General features: G+C 60.6%; 2 protein-coding genes and 1 long non-coding RNA gene across 3 annotated transcripts in view; 1 reads left to right on the top strand and 2 right to left on the bottom strand.

Moving 5' to 3' along the window:
• The window catches only part of LOC102005416 (complement C4-A), a gene marked incomplete in the record, with an annotated part of 12,749 nt that extends 2,766 nt beyond the window's left edge, over positions 1-9,983 (bottom strand). The window contains 31 exon segments of the mRNA XM_013516778.1: positions 508-567; positions 1,413-1,580; positions 1,652-1,884; positions 2,054-2,225; positions 2,325-2,441; positions 2,531-2,687; positions 2,803-2,878; positions 2,979-3,188; positions 3,294-3,383; positions 3,476-3,527; positions 3,745-3,948; positions 4,027-4,166; positions 4,405-4,475; positions 4,551-4,662; positions 4,742-4,939; positions 5,125-5,199; positions 5,352-5,478; positions 5,714-5,872; positions 6,016-6,201; positions 6,322-6,507; positions 6,622-6,795; positions 6,888-7,003; positions 7,801-7,933; positions 8,009-8,114; positions 8,213-8,309; positions 8,423-8,505; positions 8,685-8,773; positions 8,853-8,923; positions 9,071-9,272; positions 9,426-9,624; positions 9,704-9,983. Of these exon segments, the coding sequence (XP_013372232.1) occupies positions 508-567; positions 1,413-1,580; positions 1,652-1,884; positions 2,054-2,225; positions 2,325-2,441; positions 2,531-2,687; positions 2,803-2,878; positions 2,979-3,188; positions 3,294-3,383; positions 3,476-3,527; positions 3,745-3,948; positions 4,027-4,166; positions 4,405-4,475; positions 4,551-4,662; positions 4,742-4,939; positions 5,125-5,199; positions 5,352-5,478; positions 5,714-5,872; positions 6,016-6,201; positions 6,322-6,507; positions 6,622-6,795; positions 6,888-7,003; positions 7,801-7,933; positions 8,009-8,114; positions 8,213-8,309; positions 8,423-8,505; positions 8,685-8,773; positions 8,853-8,923; positions 9,071-9,272; positions 9,426-9,624; positions 9,704-9,768 (4,128 nt within the window).
• A 312-nt stretch (positions 9,984-10,295) lies between these two features.
• Positions 10,296-17,679, bottom strand: Stk19 (serine/threonine kinase 19). Its single transcript, XM_005389405.2, has 7 exons — positions 17,481-17,679; positions 17,241-17,377; positions 13,178-13,273; positions 12,809-12,948; positions 11,284-11,381; positions 10,870-11,017; positions 10,296-10,682 (listed from the first exon to the last, which is right to left on the bottom strand). The coding sequence occupies exons 1-7, from the start codon at positions 17,587-17,589 to the stop codon at positions 10,637-10,639; spliced, it is 774 nt and encodes a 257-aa protein (XP_005389462.1). The 5' UTR covers positions 17,590-17,679; the 3' UTR covers positions 10,296-10,636.
• Positions 11,174-12,890, top strand: LOC106149096. Its single transcript, XR_001235050.1, has 3 exons — positions 11,174-11,215; positions 11,314-11,776; positions 12,803-12,890. It is a non-coding gene; the product is annotated as an uncharacterized LOC106149096 (long non-coding RNA).
• Positions 17,680-17,777: the final 98 nt, after the last annotated feature.

Here is a 17,777-nt window from a genome sequence, read left to right as displayed (position 1 = left end):
CCTCCCAGGCCTGACCTCCTCCCAGGCCTGACCTCCTCCCAGGCCTGACCTCCTCCCAGGCCTGGCCCCCTCCCAGGCTAAGCAGACTGGGATTGTCCTAGCACAGGGTCTAGGACACCAGCGACCAAGGGCCCTGGGCAGCAGGAGCAGAGCAGGAGTCCCTGGGCCATACAGGTGTCCTTGGGAGAGGGGCGGCTCAGGGAGCCCTGGAGGGATGGCTGGCTCCCATCCCTCGGGTGAGGGGCCCAGAGAGAGGGGTGTGGGGCTGCCGCGTCTGTGCAGCAGCCAGCGGGCCAGGAGACAGGCCTGGGCTGGGGAGCAGGACACGGGAATGAGAGGTGCCCAGCGGCAGGGTGACCAGAGAGAGGGGGAAAGCCCAGGACGGAAGCAGGGAGGACGAAGCCGCCAGGCTTCCTCTCGCCTGGGCCACGGGGACCGCATGCAGCACCAGATCCCTCCCTGGCCTCCCCAGCCCGCCCCTCCCAGGCCCCAGCCCAGCCGGCTCACCTTCAGAGTTCCTTTGCTGTTCCCGCCCACCTTGACACTGATCTTGCTGCTCAGGGAGAACTTGCGGGAAGAGCAGAGGGAGGGGTGTGGGGGGCCGGCCCACACCTCACCTCCACCCCCAGAGCAAGCCCGCTCCCCACGCCACACTCCCAGCGGTTTACACCCTCGCAGGCCTCATCTCCGTCAGCCTGTGGACCCTGGGAGTAACCAATATATGGTGAACACTTAATCTTTTAAAGAATTATACAGTAAAGCCACACCGCCATCATTTGCCCTCAAAATACTTGCTCTCAATTTGAGCGCCCTTTCCCTGCACCCTCGCCTCTTTCTGAAGCAGTTCTAAAAGTTCTCTTTTGTCTCTATGTTGTCAGCAGTACAGTGCCAAACGCTGCCAAACGCCACCCACCAGAAAGGCGGGTTCGGAAGATGCACGACAGAGGTCCCGAGGGCCCGGCCGCCTCACCTTCGGGACCCGGTACCGGCTCGCCCGGCCCTCCCCCCGCAGTCAAAAGGACCGCGGGAGGGAATCATTCTGAGCTGCCTCAGGACGTCCAGGTCACCCTGACAGCACCACTAAAGGCATGAAAGGGGACTCCAGAGCTCTTCAGAAAGCGGCAGGGACAGCAGGGTAAGTGTGCTCAAAACCTGGGCGAGGAGTACTTGAGGTATTAATGCTAATGTGTCTTCTACTATCATACATTGAAAACATATGCACCTAAAAGTCACCGTAGTTTTGGGTCACTCCACACAGGGTGGCGTGGAGAGGTTTGGTCACACAGCCAGCAAGACAGTTTTCCCAAAGGACCTCAAGGACCGGGCCGGGAGAGCCCACAGCTGGGCGGGCCCGCGTGGTCTCGGTCCTGGCCCGGTGTCTCGGCAACGGCCGCCAGCAGCAAGCGGCTCACCTGCAGCTCCTCCTCCAGGCCCTTAATTTGATGGTTGTTCAGCTGCAAGACGTGGGACTTGACGCCACTGCGGCCCATGGCGCTGAGGGTCACATTGAGCTCCTTGTCCTCGGTGGTATGGGAAGCGATCCAGTACTCAGACAGGGCGTCCAGGGCGATCACTGTGTCCTGAGGACAGCAGGCCAGACTCAGGCACTGGGTCTCAGGACCGCCACCACCAAGCGCCCGCCAGGCCCTACCTGCGTGCTGCGGAAGCCGCCGTGGAAGCTGCCCTGATGGGTGAGCCAGTTGGCCACCTGCTCAGCCAGCTCGTCCTTGCCCTCCCGGAGCAGCAGATGCAGCAGGCCGTAGGCCGTGGTTTCGATCCACAGCGCTGGGGCCTGGGGCACGGGGTCTGTTGGGCTGAGAGGAGCCGGGGTGGGCGGCACAGCATTGCTCTGAGAAGTGATGACCGAGCCCCAGTACCGTTTATCTGGAAGGGAAAGGGTGGGGGAGGCGGGGAGGATCCCGGTCACCAGGCCTTTCAAGAGCCCTGTCCTCCCTCACTTTATCCACCTCACAGCCTCCGGGCTCTCGCCCTCTGGGCACCCCAGGTCCCCAGGTCCCCGGCTCCAGGCTCCCTGTGAGGATCCTGCCCTCACCGCCAATCTCCTGGGCCATGACCATGAGGCTGTTGTGAGCGACATCCTGCAGCTCCTGGGGGGCCTCGGTCAGCGTCAGGGCGTAGGCCGTAATGGCGGCTGCGTGGGTGCCCAGAAGCCCGGCGCTTGCTTTGCTTCCCAAGAACTCGTCTGCCTTTGAGATGGAGGCTTTCTAGAAGAAAGAGGAAGGTCTGGGGCTGGAGCCCTGGGCCCCCGAGGAGAAAGGGGGAGCTGGGGACTGGGGGAGGGCAGGGGCCCCGTGCGTCCTCACCACCCTTTGCTTCAGCTGCTCTGCGCTCTGGTCCTGGAAGGCGGCCAGCCCGTGCTGGAGGGCGATGACCACGAAGGCAGTAAGTGCCACCGTCTCATCTGCTCCCACCAAGCCCCCCTGGCGACAGGAGACAAGGAGACGTCAGCCGGGAAGGGAGGGGCTGGGACAGTCTTCTCCGCGCGCCTCAGGCTGCCCGGCACCCGCACCTGCATGCCTCTGTGCATAACTGGGCAGGGATCGTGGAAGGAGCCGTCCTCCTGCTGCTTGGACAGCAGCCACCCGGCCGTCTCCTGCAGCTTCTCAGGAGAGCCCCCCACCTGCTCCTGGGCCAAGCTCAGCACCTTCAGCACAAAGGCTGTGAGCCTAGAGGGGAGAGAGGGCTAGCTGGGGACACAGAGCCCGTCCCCAGCCACCTGGCTATTCATTGTCCCGTGGCCCTGACCCCAGTTACACCCCCGAAGCTGCCGCCCAACCTCACCAAGTGCTGCTGTCGCGGCTTAACCAGGCCGCGTAGGAACCATCCGACTTCCGGTACTCTTGGATCTTCATGTAGCCTGGGAGGGCAGAGGCTGCTGCTGAGGTGCCGAGGCACGGCGGGCCCACCTCCGGGAACTGTGCTCCCGGCCCGCTCCCGCCCGGCCCTGCACCCAGAACCTTTCTGGATCAGATCCACAGCGCGGTCCTTGGTCTCGGGGGGCAGTCTGCTCCACTGCTCCGTCTTGTCCAGGTAGCGGGAGGCAGCCAGCGTTGGAGCCAAGAGGGTCATCGTTTGCTCGCCGCAGCCCGTGGGAAGCTTCAGGTGAGAAGCTATCCCTCCGGGGGACAGGGCGCCCTCAGAGCCCAGGGTCTCCAGCGGGTTCGAGGCTGTGGAGGGCAGAGGGCTGAGGATGAGAAGGGGCCTCGGATGCCAGGGTCAGAGCGTGAAAACGGGTCCAGGGTGCTCACAGGGGGGCCGGAGGGCACGCCCACCTGTGACCCTGACGAAGCTGCTCGAGTCTCCGTCAGGAATCATGTTGGGATCGGAGCTGCCCGGAATTTCCAAAGTCCGGGCTCGGTGGTCTGCAGAGACGGGAGAAGCTGGCATCTGTCCCGTGGTCCACCATCCCGGCCCTGCCGCCCCCGGGAGCTGAGCGCTGGGCTGGGGGACTTACCCAGGGGGTTGAGCTGATAGATGATTTCCTCCTTGTGGATGGCCCCTTCCTTCTGCCTCGGGGAAACCGGGCTGTGAGGAGCCAGGCCCTGCGGCCACCCTGCCTAAGCAGACTCCCTGGGGACTTGCAGTTAAACCTCAGGGACACTTAGGGAACGATCGTGAAGATCTAAGAACAAAGCGGGTTTGGGCGCCGGGCTCCAGCCTGCCCAGCAGGGCGCTGAGGACGGGGACCAATCTGGGGACCTGGCCCAGGGCTGTGCCACTCACCTCAATTTGCAAAACCTTGGCCACCGCATCCCCCACAAGGGAGGTCCCTCGAGCCACCACCTTCAGGGACACGGCAGCAGCTGTGGTGGGCACCACGAAGAAGGGCACGGGCCGGGCGGCGCCCGCGGGCACCTGCACCTGCTGAGCCAGCCCTCCGCCCCCGGCCAGGCACAGCCCCTCCACAGGGGCGATGTAGACACTCATCTGGGCACAGAGGACAGGGGTCAGCGGGGCCCGCCCGCCAGGCTCCCCACCCCAGCCCGAGCGCACGCGGGGCCTCACGGTCAGGTTCTGCTGCAGGTAGTTGTACAGGACGGGCCGCAGCTCCAGCTGCTCAAAGCGGCGGACAGCGGCGGGCAGGCGGACGTGCAGGTGGAACTCACGGAACACTCGGAGTCGGGCCGGCGTGGCCACGCACAGGCCTGGGGACGGCAGGAGGGGGCGGGGGCCAGGTCAGAGGGCGCATCGAGGCCTCAGGGCCACGGGAAGCAGGGGCAAGGGGCCCAGCGGTGTCCTCGATGCCCCTGCTCTTTGATCCAGGCCAGTACAGTCGCCCCCATCCCCCGGGCTCCCTTCCCCGCCAAGCACAAGGAGCTCGGCCAGGAGCTGGGTGGGTGGAAGCGGAAGGGGGCGGCCTGAGACGCAGGCAGGACACCTCACCCGTGCTTTGGGACAGGCTGACGCCATGGATCTCCCACGTGGTCATGGAGTCAGGGAGCCACACCGTCAACCTGAAGCCAAGGTGGAGAAACCCGTCACACCTGGGCTGGCGGCACCGCCCCGCGGCGAGGTCCGGCCGTGCTCACGTTTGGGAGCGGTCCACGGTCAGCACCCTCCACAGCCAGTTCTCTGGGAAGAAGCTGCGCACCCGGATCTCGTCCTCCTCCAGCAGCTCCTCCTCCTGCAGCACCTCCAGGGCTGGGACCAGGGAGCAGGTGAGGGAGGGCGTCCCCACTCCGGAGGAGCACAGCTGTCCCCCGCCCCGCCAGGCACACACCTCTCCCGAGGCCCCCCGGGCTCTCGGCCCAGCTCTTCTTGCGCAGGTTCTCAGCAAACTGGCAGCAGGCCAGGAAGGGCTCCCGGCAGGCCGGCTGCGGCACGCGAGCCGCTCGCTGCTCACAGGAGCGCGCCATGGGCAGCCGCGTCAGTCCATCCTGGCAGCAGCGCTTGGCCTCTGGGGAAGTGTACTGGCCCACTGCGGGCCAGGGGAGGGCGGGCGGGAGAGCAGGAGATGAGGCCCAGCTGGGTGAGGCCCCGGCAAGGGCCTCTGCCCTCCCACCTTGCCCCGGGCCTGGCTGCCTGGCTCTCCAAGGGAGCGGACTTCCCCCTGAGCCAGATAAAGGCCGATGCTCAAGCCGCCTCTAGGCACCCGTGACTCACACTTCTCACTGGTGGCCTTCTGGAAGTCCACAGTTCTCTTTTGCCTGGTTTTCCCCTCCTTGGGACAGTGCAGAGCTAGCAGACAGCAAGACTTCTGGTAAGTCCCAGGGCGCGCATGTGGCCTCCAGCCGCCCCGTCTCCCGCCCAGCGGCCCAGCCCGCTTCTGCTTGCCCAAGCCCCTCGCCCTCCCTTCTTTCCCCACCCGTGCCCTCTCTGACGGTCCTCACTCTCCCTGACGGACGTCCGCAGGTCTCCATCAGAGAAGGCCAGGCCCGTGGCCTTGAACACCTGAAGGGCACTGTCGCCACCCCCAGGGCCGCAGCCGAGGCTGTAGCTGTTCATGACTTCAAAGACCTGGTGTGAGAAGTCGGGGACGGGGAGACGGGAGCTGCTGAGGGGCAGGACCAGCCACACGGCGACAGGTAACAAGGCCCAGGCCCAGGCCCACAGGACAGACACGGGGCGGACAAGGCCCAAGGCCTGAGGGAGGACAGGCGGGGGTCCGTAGGAGCCCGAGAGGCCCCAAACTGAGCTCACAGCAGGGAAAGGAGCCAGGAGGGACTAGCGGACCGGAGCCGGACTGACAAACCTTGGCCATGTTGAGAGGTTTGTGAGTCTTGCTTCCCACGGCATACAGAGCCGTGTCCACAGCTCCCAGTGCCACCAGGGCTTTAGAGTCGGTGCGCAGCTGCAGCTTCACACTGTCCCCATTGCGATAGTCCTTGGCACTGTCCAGGTTCAGCTCCAGCTGACAGAGAAGGAAGTGGGGGAAGACTTCCAATCCCGAGCACTCTCGGGGCACCCCAAACTAAACCAGGCCTCGCTGGCATTAGCGGCGTCTTCCTTCTACAGACAGACATACACACACACCCCGCTCCTGACCCCAGGCACCTTGCCCTCACAGGCCCCCGTCTCGACGTCCACTCGCAGGGAGTTGGCCACGGGCTGGCCTTGATGATAGTAGAAGGCCACAAAGTAGAAGGAGGGCACCAGGCGGTGGTCCACAAGCACCGAGACAGAGGTCAGGTCCGCCCTGCGCTCTCGGCCCACGTGCAGGATCTCGCCTCGGGACAGGATCTGGGCCAAGGGGAAGGGCAGAGGGGTTTCCTCTTCGTGTCCGATCCTGGTCCTGCAACCCTGCCCAGCCTGTCCCGAGGCTCTCCCCGCCCTGCCCCGCCCTGCTCCGGCTGTGCACACCATGTAGTAGTAATAAGGGAAGGTGGCCCGGCTGAGACCCACGGTCCGCAGATTCAGGACGACAGTTTCCTGCACTTTAGGGGCCCGATGGTCCAACCGCTCAATAGACAGAAAGCCAGAGCTTCCCGCGGGCAGGGCTTGCACAGTGAGCCTGGCCACTGCGGGGTAGAGGGAGCCTGCCGACACCTGCAGGGGAGGGATAAGGTCAGTGACAAGGCTGTGAGTCCCTGTGCTCCTCCCAAGCCAGGCCAGGGTCCCTCAGGAACCCGCGTGGCCTCCCCACAGGCAGGAAAGGCGTACCAAGAGCCGCAGTTCCGTGGTGCCCTGCGGGACGTGGATGGAAACGTGGACCTGGCCTGTCCTGTCTGTATTTTGTTTAACATCTGGGACGCCAGAAACAGACCCAGAGAGTGTGGTGGAGACTTTGACGGGAACGCCAGAGGCTGGGGAGCCTGACGCTTCTCGGACCAGGGCCTAGGCGGGCAAGAGGAGGCCAGTGAAAGAGAGTGGTCAGCAAGACCTGGTCCTCCACCCTGCCCAGCCCCACCCTGTCCCCCAGAAGCAACCTGCAGCACGAAGGGGGCCCCTGGCACGAGATGGCGTTTGGTGTTGCTCAAGTCCAGGGAGAAGCTGGATGGCACGAAACGCCAGGATGTGAGCTCCGCCTCCTCAATCTCCCCCCCTGCAAGACAAAGGGCAGAGAAGTGGAGGGCAGGGCCTGAGAAGAGAGGGCGAGGGCAGACGGGTGCCTGAGCGTCTTCCCCACACGAGTCTGACTTGCACTCATCTCTACAGGCGCCGAGGCCCAACACAGCCGCGGCACACGGACGTCGGCAGGGGGGACACGTGATCGAGGGGAACCGAGACAGGAAGGGGAAGGAAGCACAGCAGAGCTGGAGGGAGACAAGGTCTGCTGGGCCCAGGCAGGCGCAGTCGGGGCAGGAGCCAGTGCTGGGGAGCAGGGCGCGTGCAGAGCTGGCTTTCCTCCTGCTGGGGGGTGCCCGGGGAACTCTGTACCATGAGCTACACCCTCAGCGCTGTGCATATTTTACTCTGAGATGAGGTCTTATTCAACTGCCTGGCTGGCCTTGAACTTGTGGTTCTCCTGCCTCACGGGCTAGGGTTAGTTAATGCGCGCCCTACGCCCAGCCGTGATTCGGATCTTAGGGGTCCCCAAAGGTCCGCGTGCGGCTCTGTTCGAGGTGACAGAACTCTTCCAAGGTGGGGCTTTAGGGGGACGGCGGTGCCGGGGTGTCCCGGGAAGCTGGCGGAGGGAGCCTGGCCCAGCCCTTCCTCTCCTGGCTTCCGGTCACCTCGAGGGGAGCAGTGCTTCCCTGTGCCACACCCCCAGCACGCTGTGCAGCCGAGCCCAGGCCCGGCCGGGGGAGCCGAGCCCAGGCGCGCGGCTGCTTCCCTCCGACGGCAGCGCAGTCGGCCCCGGGCCAGAGGCAGGGCTGGGTCGCGAGGGACGCCACCCACCTGGGGACTCGATGACGGCTGCTGCGGCATAGAGACGAAGGCCCTGGAGCTCAGCGACACTGATGTTCAGCTTCTGCAGGGCACCCTGGAGCTCACCCCTTGAGAGGGAGACGCGGCTCTTGCCATCCACCAGCTGGAGCGAGGAGAAACGGGGCATGGGGAGACTGCAGCCCCCTCCCCTCCCGGCCCCACCCCAGCTCGGCCCTACCTTGCGTTGCGTCTCCAGCCCCCGAAGGAACGTCTTCTCACTGTCCTCAGCCAGCAGCGCGAAGCGCACATAGGCCACGCCCTGCACAGGCTGGCCGTAGATGTACCTGTTCCGGAGAGGGGAGAGGGTGGGCCAACGGCCAGGCGATAATGACCCGGCAGGGAGGGAAAGGGGGCGCAGGACCTGGTGGGGCGGGGGTGTCACCTGGCCTCGATGTCTAGTTGGATTTCACCAAGATGGTCGGGTGTCACCAAGATATAGGGCTTCCCGGGGGTGATCTTGACCTCGAAGTTGGGAAGGACTGACCCAGGGTGGAGAGACAGGCAGGTCAGACCTGGCGAAAGGCCCTGTCCCCCCAGGCGCGGCCCCCCTCCTTCGGGGATGGAATGCCTGTCCTCCTCATTCAGTGCTCACCATACTTCTTCACCTCAAACTTGGTGCTGCTGTTGGTTTCCAGGCTGTCCGAGAACTGGGCCGAGATCCTCCAGGTCCCCGGCCTGGGGACGGACAAGGAAGGGGCTCAGCCCGTGTGCAGCGGACCTCAGGCAGTCCGCGGCCTGGCCCCTGGGGAGAGCTCTGCGGTGTAGACCAGAGGCCCTGGAGGCCCAGGGTGAGCCCGACGGGAGACAGAAGTTGGGGGGAGAGAGAGGGGGCCGCTGCCACGCGAGGCGCTCACTCCGAGATGTCCGGGATCACAAAGTCGTCCTGGAAGATGGAAGAGGGATCGCGCACCACCTTTTTCCGCACGCGGAGGCCGTGAGAGTTCTGCACGGGGAGTAGAAGCGGTCTCAGTTGGGAGGCACACCCGCGCCCGAGTTAGGAGGGCCAGCGCCTCGGGCCTCACCTCCACTGTGACCAGGAGGCTGTCTGTGGCCGGCCGCATCTTCTGGTCCAGCGCGAAGACCCGGTACTGAACTGGGAGTGGGGAGAGGGGTGAGCAGCGCCCGCGTGCAAAGGGAGGGTGGGCTCCGTTCCAAGGGGGCAGGCGGCCCGGGATTTCCCAAGCAACTCATCCTCCCAGGGCCGGGAGGAAGCCGGGCGGAGGCCGAGGCCGGGGCTCACCCCGCTGGCCAGGGTTGTACACGGGCTGGTCAGTCTGCAGGAAGAAGTGGCCGCGGCGGGAGGAGAAGCGCAGGTTGACGCCCTGGGTGTCGGTCTCTTTGCCCAGAGCGCCACGCAGCCAGGGTGACTGGGCCACCAGCTGGACCTCAGGGCTTCTGCGCAGGTTGAAGAGGCCACAGGACGCGGCGGTGCTCCGAGGAACCTGTCCAGGCAGCAAGAGGAGGCGGCTGGGGACACAGCAGAAGGAAAAGGACGGGAGGGCTGAGGAGCAAGGTGAAGGAGACCGCGGGGCGGGAAGAGGGAGGGAGGCGCTGTCACTTGCAAGAGGACAGAGAGAGGCAGCCAGGCCGGTCACCTGGAGCCTGAGGAGCTTGAAGTCCGTGTCTGAGGTGAGGGTGAAGTCCGTCTTTGGGGAACACAGGTCGTTATTTTGGCTTGGATTCCTCAGAAACACGGATCCTCTCACCACCTGTCCTGGGGGGGCATCCTGCAGCTGCACCCCCACCGACAGGGGCACCCCCAGATTGACCACGGAAGGAGAGAACAGCAGCAGCCTGAGGAGACGGGTGCGGCCGGCGTCAGCCCGCAGGCCCTCCCCCGGCCCCGTCGCCCCCCAGGCCGCCCCCTCCGGACCTGGGCTTCTGCAGGGATGCGGTGAAGAGGCCGAACACCCAGAGCAGCCCCCAGAGAAGCCTCATGGCTAGAAGGGCTGCAGGGCTTGAGTCCGCGGGCCCGTCTGCTCCCTTCTGGTCAGCCGGGGGCAGGCGCGGGCTTGATGTGGACCTTGCTCCTCCCCTAGCCCAGCAGGCCGGGAAACCATGTGACAACCAAGAACCGCAACTGGCCCCAGGCCAGTGCTGGGGAGCAGCCCGGACCCCAGGCTCCCTGGGTGAAAGTGAAGCAATCTCGGCCCAGAGCCAGCTGTCCTTCCCTGTTACCCACTGGCCACGGCGCTGCCACCTCTGACGGGAGCGCCCGTGCGCGGGCACTGGCGGGCGTCTCCCGCGGGGCTTCCAGGACCCGGCCTCCTACTCTCACCCCAGCCCACACTGAAGCACCGGGCTCCTGCCTTCCGCAGGCCGGACAGAGCCCTGCGGCGTGGGACACAGAAGACCGGGCTCGGTCCCGGGGCAGCCTTGTCCTCTGAGCGACAGGCCAAAGCTCAGGCCTCCACTGGCTTCGCCGCCACCCCGAGCGAGACAGACCACACGTCATTCAGAAAGCGTCACAGGCACAGTACTTTATTTGGCGATGCTGGTTCAACACGGAGGGCAGAGGGCTCCGGCTCCTTCCCCGCCGCCCAGTCCCAGACAGCGCCGACAGCACCTTCTTCCCTGACGGGGCGGCCGAGCCCTGGCCCTTCTCGGTTCCACACCCACGGAGCGCAGCAGCCTGCTGAGCCCGCCTGGGGTGGAACCAGGCTCATGGCGGCCCCACCCGGCCCTCTGCACCCACTCGAGCCCCGCACTTGGGCCGGCTCCCAGCCTTCCCAGACGCCGCCAGCGGCCACTGTCAGGCGGCACTGCTGCCCGGCCCGCTCTGGGGCGGTGCGATGCGAGCGGCCCCTCACGTCTCTGGCAGGCGGAGGAGGGTTCCGGAGGTGGTGGAGACGCTGCGAGCAGAAAGACAACAATGCAGCGGGCTGCACGCGCCCAGGGCGGGGGACGCTGGGGACTCGGCAAGGGCTGGGGCTGGGTTCCGGAGAAGTCCACGGGGGACCTGGGCTTCCTGGTAAATTAAGCATCAGCCTGGAGGAAATCACTGTCCCCTCAGCAGCCAGCGCCTGGAACAGGACTCACCAGTCCACCAGCTGGGCTCCAATGAGGTCATGGACGTGGTAGGCCAGGCCGAGCCGGACGGCAGCAGGCGCCCGCCGGCCCAGAAGCTCCGACAGGAGTAGCTCCCGGTACTTGGCCTTGCGGACCATGCCGAGGACAGCCTGGCGCCCTGGAGGAGGTGATACAGGAAAGGGGCCAGGTAAGTAAAGCGCAGAAGCCTGAGGAGCCATCGAAGTGTTTTTTGTTTTTGAGGGTTTTTTTGTCTTACTGAGGCAGGGTCTCACTATGCAGTTCAGGCCGGCCTCGAGCTCACTTTGTAGCCCAGGCTGGTCTCACACTCACACCGATCCTCCTGCTGGGATTACAGGTGTGTGCCACCACGCCTCGCTTCAAAGTTGTGTTGGACAGGCTGAGGGCGTGGGCCACAGGCAATACCTTTAACAAAGTACTTGATGAATCTCCCAGCTCCGGGCACCGCCAGCCACCAGCTCCCCGCATCACGGACGGTGAGGACACCAGCGTTCACCAGGTGCCTGCAGGCCGGAAAGTTAGGAGATGTGGCCACTCCGGGAACCGCCCTGCCCTCCTCCCCGTTTGTGTTTGAAGAGAAACGGGACAACAGCCTCAGCAAGAGGGGCGGGTATGGAAACTCAGGTGGGACGGGTCTGCTACACCGCAGGGTCTCTGCTCCCGTTCCCGGGCTGGCCTCCCTCAGCTCCCCTTCCCCACGCAAAGCTTGCTCCTCAGACAGCTTCCTCGCAGAGGCCGCCCCGGCCACGGCCCTGGGACACCGCGAGGAAGAGGGGTCTTCTTCGGCCCTGCACTCCCCACCGCCCAGCTGCGCCTCCCTGCACGCAAGTGTTTGCTGACCCAGCCGAAGGAGGCATTTAGTTCTTCCCACGCTTTCACGTCTACCATGGGTCACAAGGTAAGGAGGCCAGAGCAAGACACAGCCCCCAAACCACACTCTGACTTAGCGCCTGCCCACTTCCTTCTGGGGGTTTAGTCTGGGTTGGGTTTTCCAAACAGGGTCTTGCTATGTACAGCCCAGGCTGGCCTTTTCTGTTTTTGCCACAGTGAGAGCTGAACCTAAAGTCTTCATACTGATCTACATCCCCAGCCCTTTCTTTTTTATTTTATTTTGAGACAGGGTCTCATTAAATTGCTAAATTGACCAGGCTGGGCTTAAACTTGTAATCCTTCTGCCTCAACCTCCCAGACTGATGGATTACAAGCATGCACCACCACGCCCGGCTCAGACTGGCCTTAACTTGCTATGTAGCCCAGGAGATTCTCCTGCCTCAGTCTCCCAGGTGTTACGATTACACGCATGGCGCCAAGGGGCTTGAGGGATTTGAATGCGGCTGTTCGGGACTATCGCAGGTCCTCCTCCAGCCTCAGTCCCCAGAGGACACCTGGAAGCCAGCGCTCCTGCTCTGCAGGCCAGTGCTCTCTCCCGGGCCCGGTAGGAAGGGCCTGCTCTCTCGCAGGAAGTACAGACTTACAGCATTTAGTTAAACAGAAGGGACAGTGAGAAAAGAAAGGAGAAATGGACATGAGGATCTTGCAAATGAGGAGGGGAGGAGGGGCTGAGGGAGGGTAGAGAAATGGAAAAAAAAGAATGAAGTTCTATCATGCACAGGAACAAGTATGATGAATGCTCTCATTATGTACACCTAAAATATTCCAATAAAACCTGACTGAAAAAACAAATTTAAGCCGGGCGTGGTGGCGCACACCTGTAATCCTAGCACGCAGGAGGATTATTGTGAGTTCGAGACCAGCCTGGGCTACCAAGTGAGCTCAAGGCCAGCCTGAACTGCACAGTGAGACCCTGTCTCTAAAAGAAAAAAAAAGATTTAAAAAGTAAGCAGAAGGGACGGACTTTCTCGCACAGGGCGGGGTGGGACTGAAGAGGGCGGCAGTGCCGACCCAGCTCTGTGGGTCCCCCCAGTCTCACGTGATCTCCGCGTCCCTGAAGCCAAAGGTCTGCGTCATCTGATCCTGCTGGAAGCTAAGGTCCCCACAGGCTGGAAGCACTGAAGCCAAGAACTTCTGCACAGCCCCGGCACACCGCCGGCCGGCACAGGCCTTCAGGACCTAGAACGGGAGCAGAGAGACAAAGTGCCCCTGCCCATCTCCGCCCCTGCACGGCGCCCTCCCGGCCCCTCCTCCGGCCCTTCTACTCTGCTGCCCTCTCGCCTCCCTTCACTGTACTATTTTCTAGAGGACCCACCCCCCGTCCACGCACTGTGGGGTAGGGGAATTGTTCTGTTTTCATTTCCACTCCGCACCCCCCACACACACACATACAAGCAAAATCACACACTCTGGTCCGGTAGTCCTCCGTGAAGATGATCCCGTGGGCGTCCGAGTCGAAGCCCAGCTGGATGATTCTGATCTCGCCCTGCTCCTGCAGCTCCTTCTGTCTCCACACGCATGCGCACACAGGGACAGAAAGGAGGGGTCTGTTAGTGAAAGATGCCCTCCCATACCTGAGCACCCCGGGGCAGGGAGTTACTGTGCGCCAGTTTGGGCGTGCACACTGTGGGGGGATGACCAGGCGCATCACAAGCAAGCTCTTCCACTAGGACCCCACCCAACTTGGCAGCTTCTGTAGACGATTGACGATCCACCTGGTTTTCTAAGACAGATCTATGCCAGCCCCTAAGATAAAATAGTGACTAAGACCTGGACCTGCCCTCCAGGGTCAGGACTCTGAGTGGAGGAAGTGGAGAGGTAACAAAATAAAGTAACAAAATAAAAGAAACCGGGACTTCTGTTGGTGAGAATACCGAAGGAAACAAGCCACCTGTTAGTATTAACTGAAATGCTAGGACAACATTTTTTTAATGTTTAAGCATTAAAGAGCTCACATGGTAACAGAAATTACCAGATTAATGTAATATCTAAATAAAAGCAGGAAATGATGGAATTGGGACAAGGAAGGCATTTGCTGAACTAGGCAAATCCGTCCGCCACAAAGCCAAAAATAACTGGGCCCATAAGAAAACAACACTCAAAAGAAACAGACTGCAAAAGACATGTAATAGAGGAATTATCAAAGAAGCTATCTTTTTAAATTGGTACCAAAACACAGTTACATGGGAGGAACAAGTTGGAGGTCTACGCAGACTAGGGTAACTGCACAGCTGGAAATGCTAATTACCTTACCTTGATCATCACGCAGTATACATACCCGTATCACGTTATCACACTGTACCCTATCAATATGTACAATTATCTGATCAAAAGAGACAATCTTTTTTTTTTTCAAGAGCCCCTGTTCATAATGCTGAAATAAATAAAAGCCAAGATGGAAAATCTCAACAGGGTAAGTGACAACACAAGAGGTCTGAAAATATCCAAGTAGAAATTCTAGAACTGAAAGATAAAGTAAATTAAGACCTCAATAGAATTGGCACAGCTGAATAAAAAAGCTATGTATCTGTATGAAAGATTTAAAAAAAAACTAACCAGAATATAATAAAGTAAATATCGAAAATACAAGAGTCTAAGAAAGCCGGGCGTGGTGGCACACACCTGTAATCCCAGCACTAGAGAAGCTGAAGCAGGAGGATCATTGTGAGTTAGAGACCAGCCTGGGCTATAAAGTGAGCTCAAAGCCAGCCTGAGCTGCATAGCCAGACCCTGTCTCAAAAAGACCCCCCCACAAAAAAAAGAGTCTGAGAGACTTAAAGAATACAAAGAGAAGGTCTAATGTATCAATGTATCTTTCACTCTCAGAATGAAAGAAATGATAAAGTAGAGGAAATACCTAAATACTAAACCCACAGTCACAGGCTGCTGTCCTCTGAGGGGACAAGCACCGTGCACTCACACGGCAGGAGCCTTTCCTAAGGGTCCCACTCCGCCTCATGGCCCAATCACCTCTCAAAGACCCCACCTCTGAACGCCATCACTACCAGTTTTAAATTCCAACACAAGAAGTTTTTCTTCTTTTGTCCTAGGGATTCCACCCAAGGTCTCACCCGTGCTCTACCACTGAACTACACTCTCAAACCAAACATGGGTGTTTTGGTTTTGTTTTGATTTGTTTTGTTAAGAGTCTTACTACATAGGTCAGGCTGAACTCAAGATCCTCTTGCCTCAGCCTCCCTCCTGCTGCGATTAACAGGCACGCGCCATCGTGCCTACCTGAACGTATAGGTTTGTTTTCTTGTTTCTTGGAAACATCTTGGAAGCAGAGAGCCAGCCAGCCCTCACCAAACACTGAATCTGCTGGTCCCTTGATCTTAGACTTCCAGCCTCTAGAACTGTGAGAAATAGATTTCATTTTGAAACTACCCAGTCTTGGGTATCCTGTTACAGCAGCATATACAGCTATGAATATACTCCTAAGTGGCATGAAGAAAACAAGGGGACAGTTATAGCAGCTGGGGTAGTGTCACCTCCCGAGGATGCAAGGAATTTTGATCAGGGAGATACACATGGGATGTCAGCCATGTCCTACAGTTTGGCCTAGGTGCTGGCTAGGTAGGTATTTCCTTTGGAAACATTCTTTAAATTCTCATGCATGTTTTTTCTTTTGTGTAATTTTCATAGCTGTTCCAGAATATAAGCTGATACCAATACATTAAAAGTAAACATTTTTTTAGGAAGTGGTTCCATCTCACTTGCTTCCTCATGTGAGACTGGTGTGAGTTTCTATTCTCCTTTTTCCTTTCTTGCTAACCCCAATGGACAGATTCCAGCTTTTACTTGACCTCTTCATAGAGCACTGCTTTGAGCCATTAACAACTCCTATTGTCTTAAAAAAAAAAATCTCTACTTTCATAATAGGCTTCTTCTCTGGCTTCCTCTTGTAGGGAGAATAAACTGTAATAAACATTTCTTAAAGGCTGTAACTTCAAGCGCTGGGCATGGTGGCGCACACCTGTACACTCGGGAGGCTGAGGCGGGAGGATCATTGTGAGTTTGAAACCAGCCTGGGCTACAAAGTGAGCTCCAGGCCAGCCTGAACTGCACAGAGAGACCCTGTCTCAAACGGCCGAAAAAAAAAAAAATGGCTGTAACTTCATAACTAAGCAGTCAGACTCAGCTGACCTTGGCCACACAGCTGTGACTCAGAAATAACTGACTCAGGTCTATCCGGCCAGCTGTACAATGCCCTGCACACACACTGGTTTTTCTACACTGTCTCAAGAACAATCTACCTGACACACAGACTAGTCCTGTCCAGGTCACACTAAATCTTGTCCTCTTGCCCCGCCTCTACCCACCCCCATCTTCCTGCCTCATGATAAATGACCCCCTCCAATTAAAACTACCCCTACACTTTTGCCTGACAAGGTATGACAAAATATATGTAACCAACTGTAGACTAACCTACTGTATGCAACCCATTATAAACTAACCCATTATCACCCTGTAGTTCCTGCTTACAAAAAGTATGTTAAGGTGCTCTTTTACTTTAAACCAGCGCTGGTGATTTGGACACGGAGTTTCTCCCCGCCGGCTGGCATAAATAAAGCTGTTGCCTTCCAAGTGCCTCGGTGCTTCGTGTCTTCTATCTGATACAGTCTTGAGTTTTCCACAACACTCCTAACTCAGGCTATTTCTTCACAGCTTCTTTCGGAGATTCCTCTTCCTCTGCTTTCCCCTTTACATCAGAGGATCCCAAATTTTAAAGCACATTAAGTTGAGGGTGTACTTTAAAAATGTAGATTCCCATATCCCATGTTCAGCGATCTTAATTCATGAACTTTGGGAGCGACCCAGGAAGGTCTCTCTAGTAACGCCGCCTTCAATGTTGACGTCTCCCTGGGTTGTGCATCTGGCCTTCTTAGCATCTCTTGCTCCAAACCCGGGGCCCTTAACCTTTCACCTCAGAGCCCCTGAAACACCCGCTCCCCAATCATACCTAGCGTGCGCATCGCCTGCGCCGCAGAGAGGTTACAGGCACTGCTGTACTCTCCCTACGGGATCTCGCTCACCTCCACTTCCTTTTACCCCACCGGCCCAGAGTGCTGTCCAGCCATGCACCCACTCCATCCGCCTTCAGACGCCGCGCAGGCGTCTCCAACTCGGCGCGTACGACGTTAACCACGCCGCCGGCTCCCCGGTAACCCAGAGCGCGCCTCCTCCGTCCACCCGGCCAACCGCCCAGGGTGGCTTCCTCACGCCCCGCTCGCTCGCTGCGCACCGCGCTCCCCTCCTGGAGGGCTTCGCGGGTCTCAGCCGCAAGGCGCCCGGGCACAGCCGCGGCACGGTGCCTCCAGCCCACCACCCCGCAGCCCATCGCCTGCCCGCCCGGCCCAGGGTGCTTCCCCCACACCGCGCCCTTCCACCCGGGGACGCGGAGCAACGCTGGCCGAGGGAGCGTCCGAGGGGCGGGGTCCGCGGGCGCCGGGGGGCCCGACGCCGCTCACCAGCTGCCGGTCGGCCGCCGTCCGGTCGGGCACGAGGCTGTACACCTGGCTCCTAAGCGCGATGGGCGGCAGCGCATCCTCGAACAGGGCTCGCGGGAACAGCCGCACTAGCTCCGCGACCGCCGCGCGCGCCGACCCTGGCGGAGACACCGCGTCACCGGGACCGGGCCGAGCGGAGGCGGAGCGGGGCAGGCGACCGGGGCGACCCGGGTCTCCCCCGCCCCCGGCTGCCAGGGTTACCTGCCTCGCCCCTCAGAGGGTCCACGTCCACAGGCCCTGCAGGCCCTTGCTCCCGCCGCCTCTTCAGACCCAAGGTCTCCGGGACCAGGCGAAGCCTCTTGCGACTCATCCCGGAATGTTATGATACCGGGGCAGGTGCAGAAGTTGAGGGAAGAGCTCCATAACATATGCTCTTCCGGCGCGGGGCAGTGACGTATGCGCTGAGTCCTTCCTTGTCGGCTTCACGGCGCAATGACGGAAGAGGCGTCGACCTGTCATCGCTCTGGCCAGTGACCAGCGCCGCTTCCGCCAAGCCGC

The sequence above is a fragment of the Chinchilla lanigera genome, unplaced genomic scaffold (assembly GCF_000276665.1).
Source record: "Chinchilla lanigera isolate Chin_1 unplaced genomic scaffold, ChiLan1.0 scaffold00036, whole genome shotgun sequence".
NCBI lineage: Eukaryota > Metazoa > Chordata > Mammalia > Rodentia > Chinchillidae > Chinchilla > Chinchilla lanigera.
Note: the sequence above shows the minus strand (reverse complement) of the source record. Positions and strands in the feature narration are given on the sequence as shown.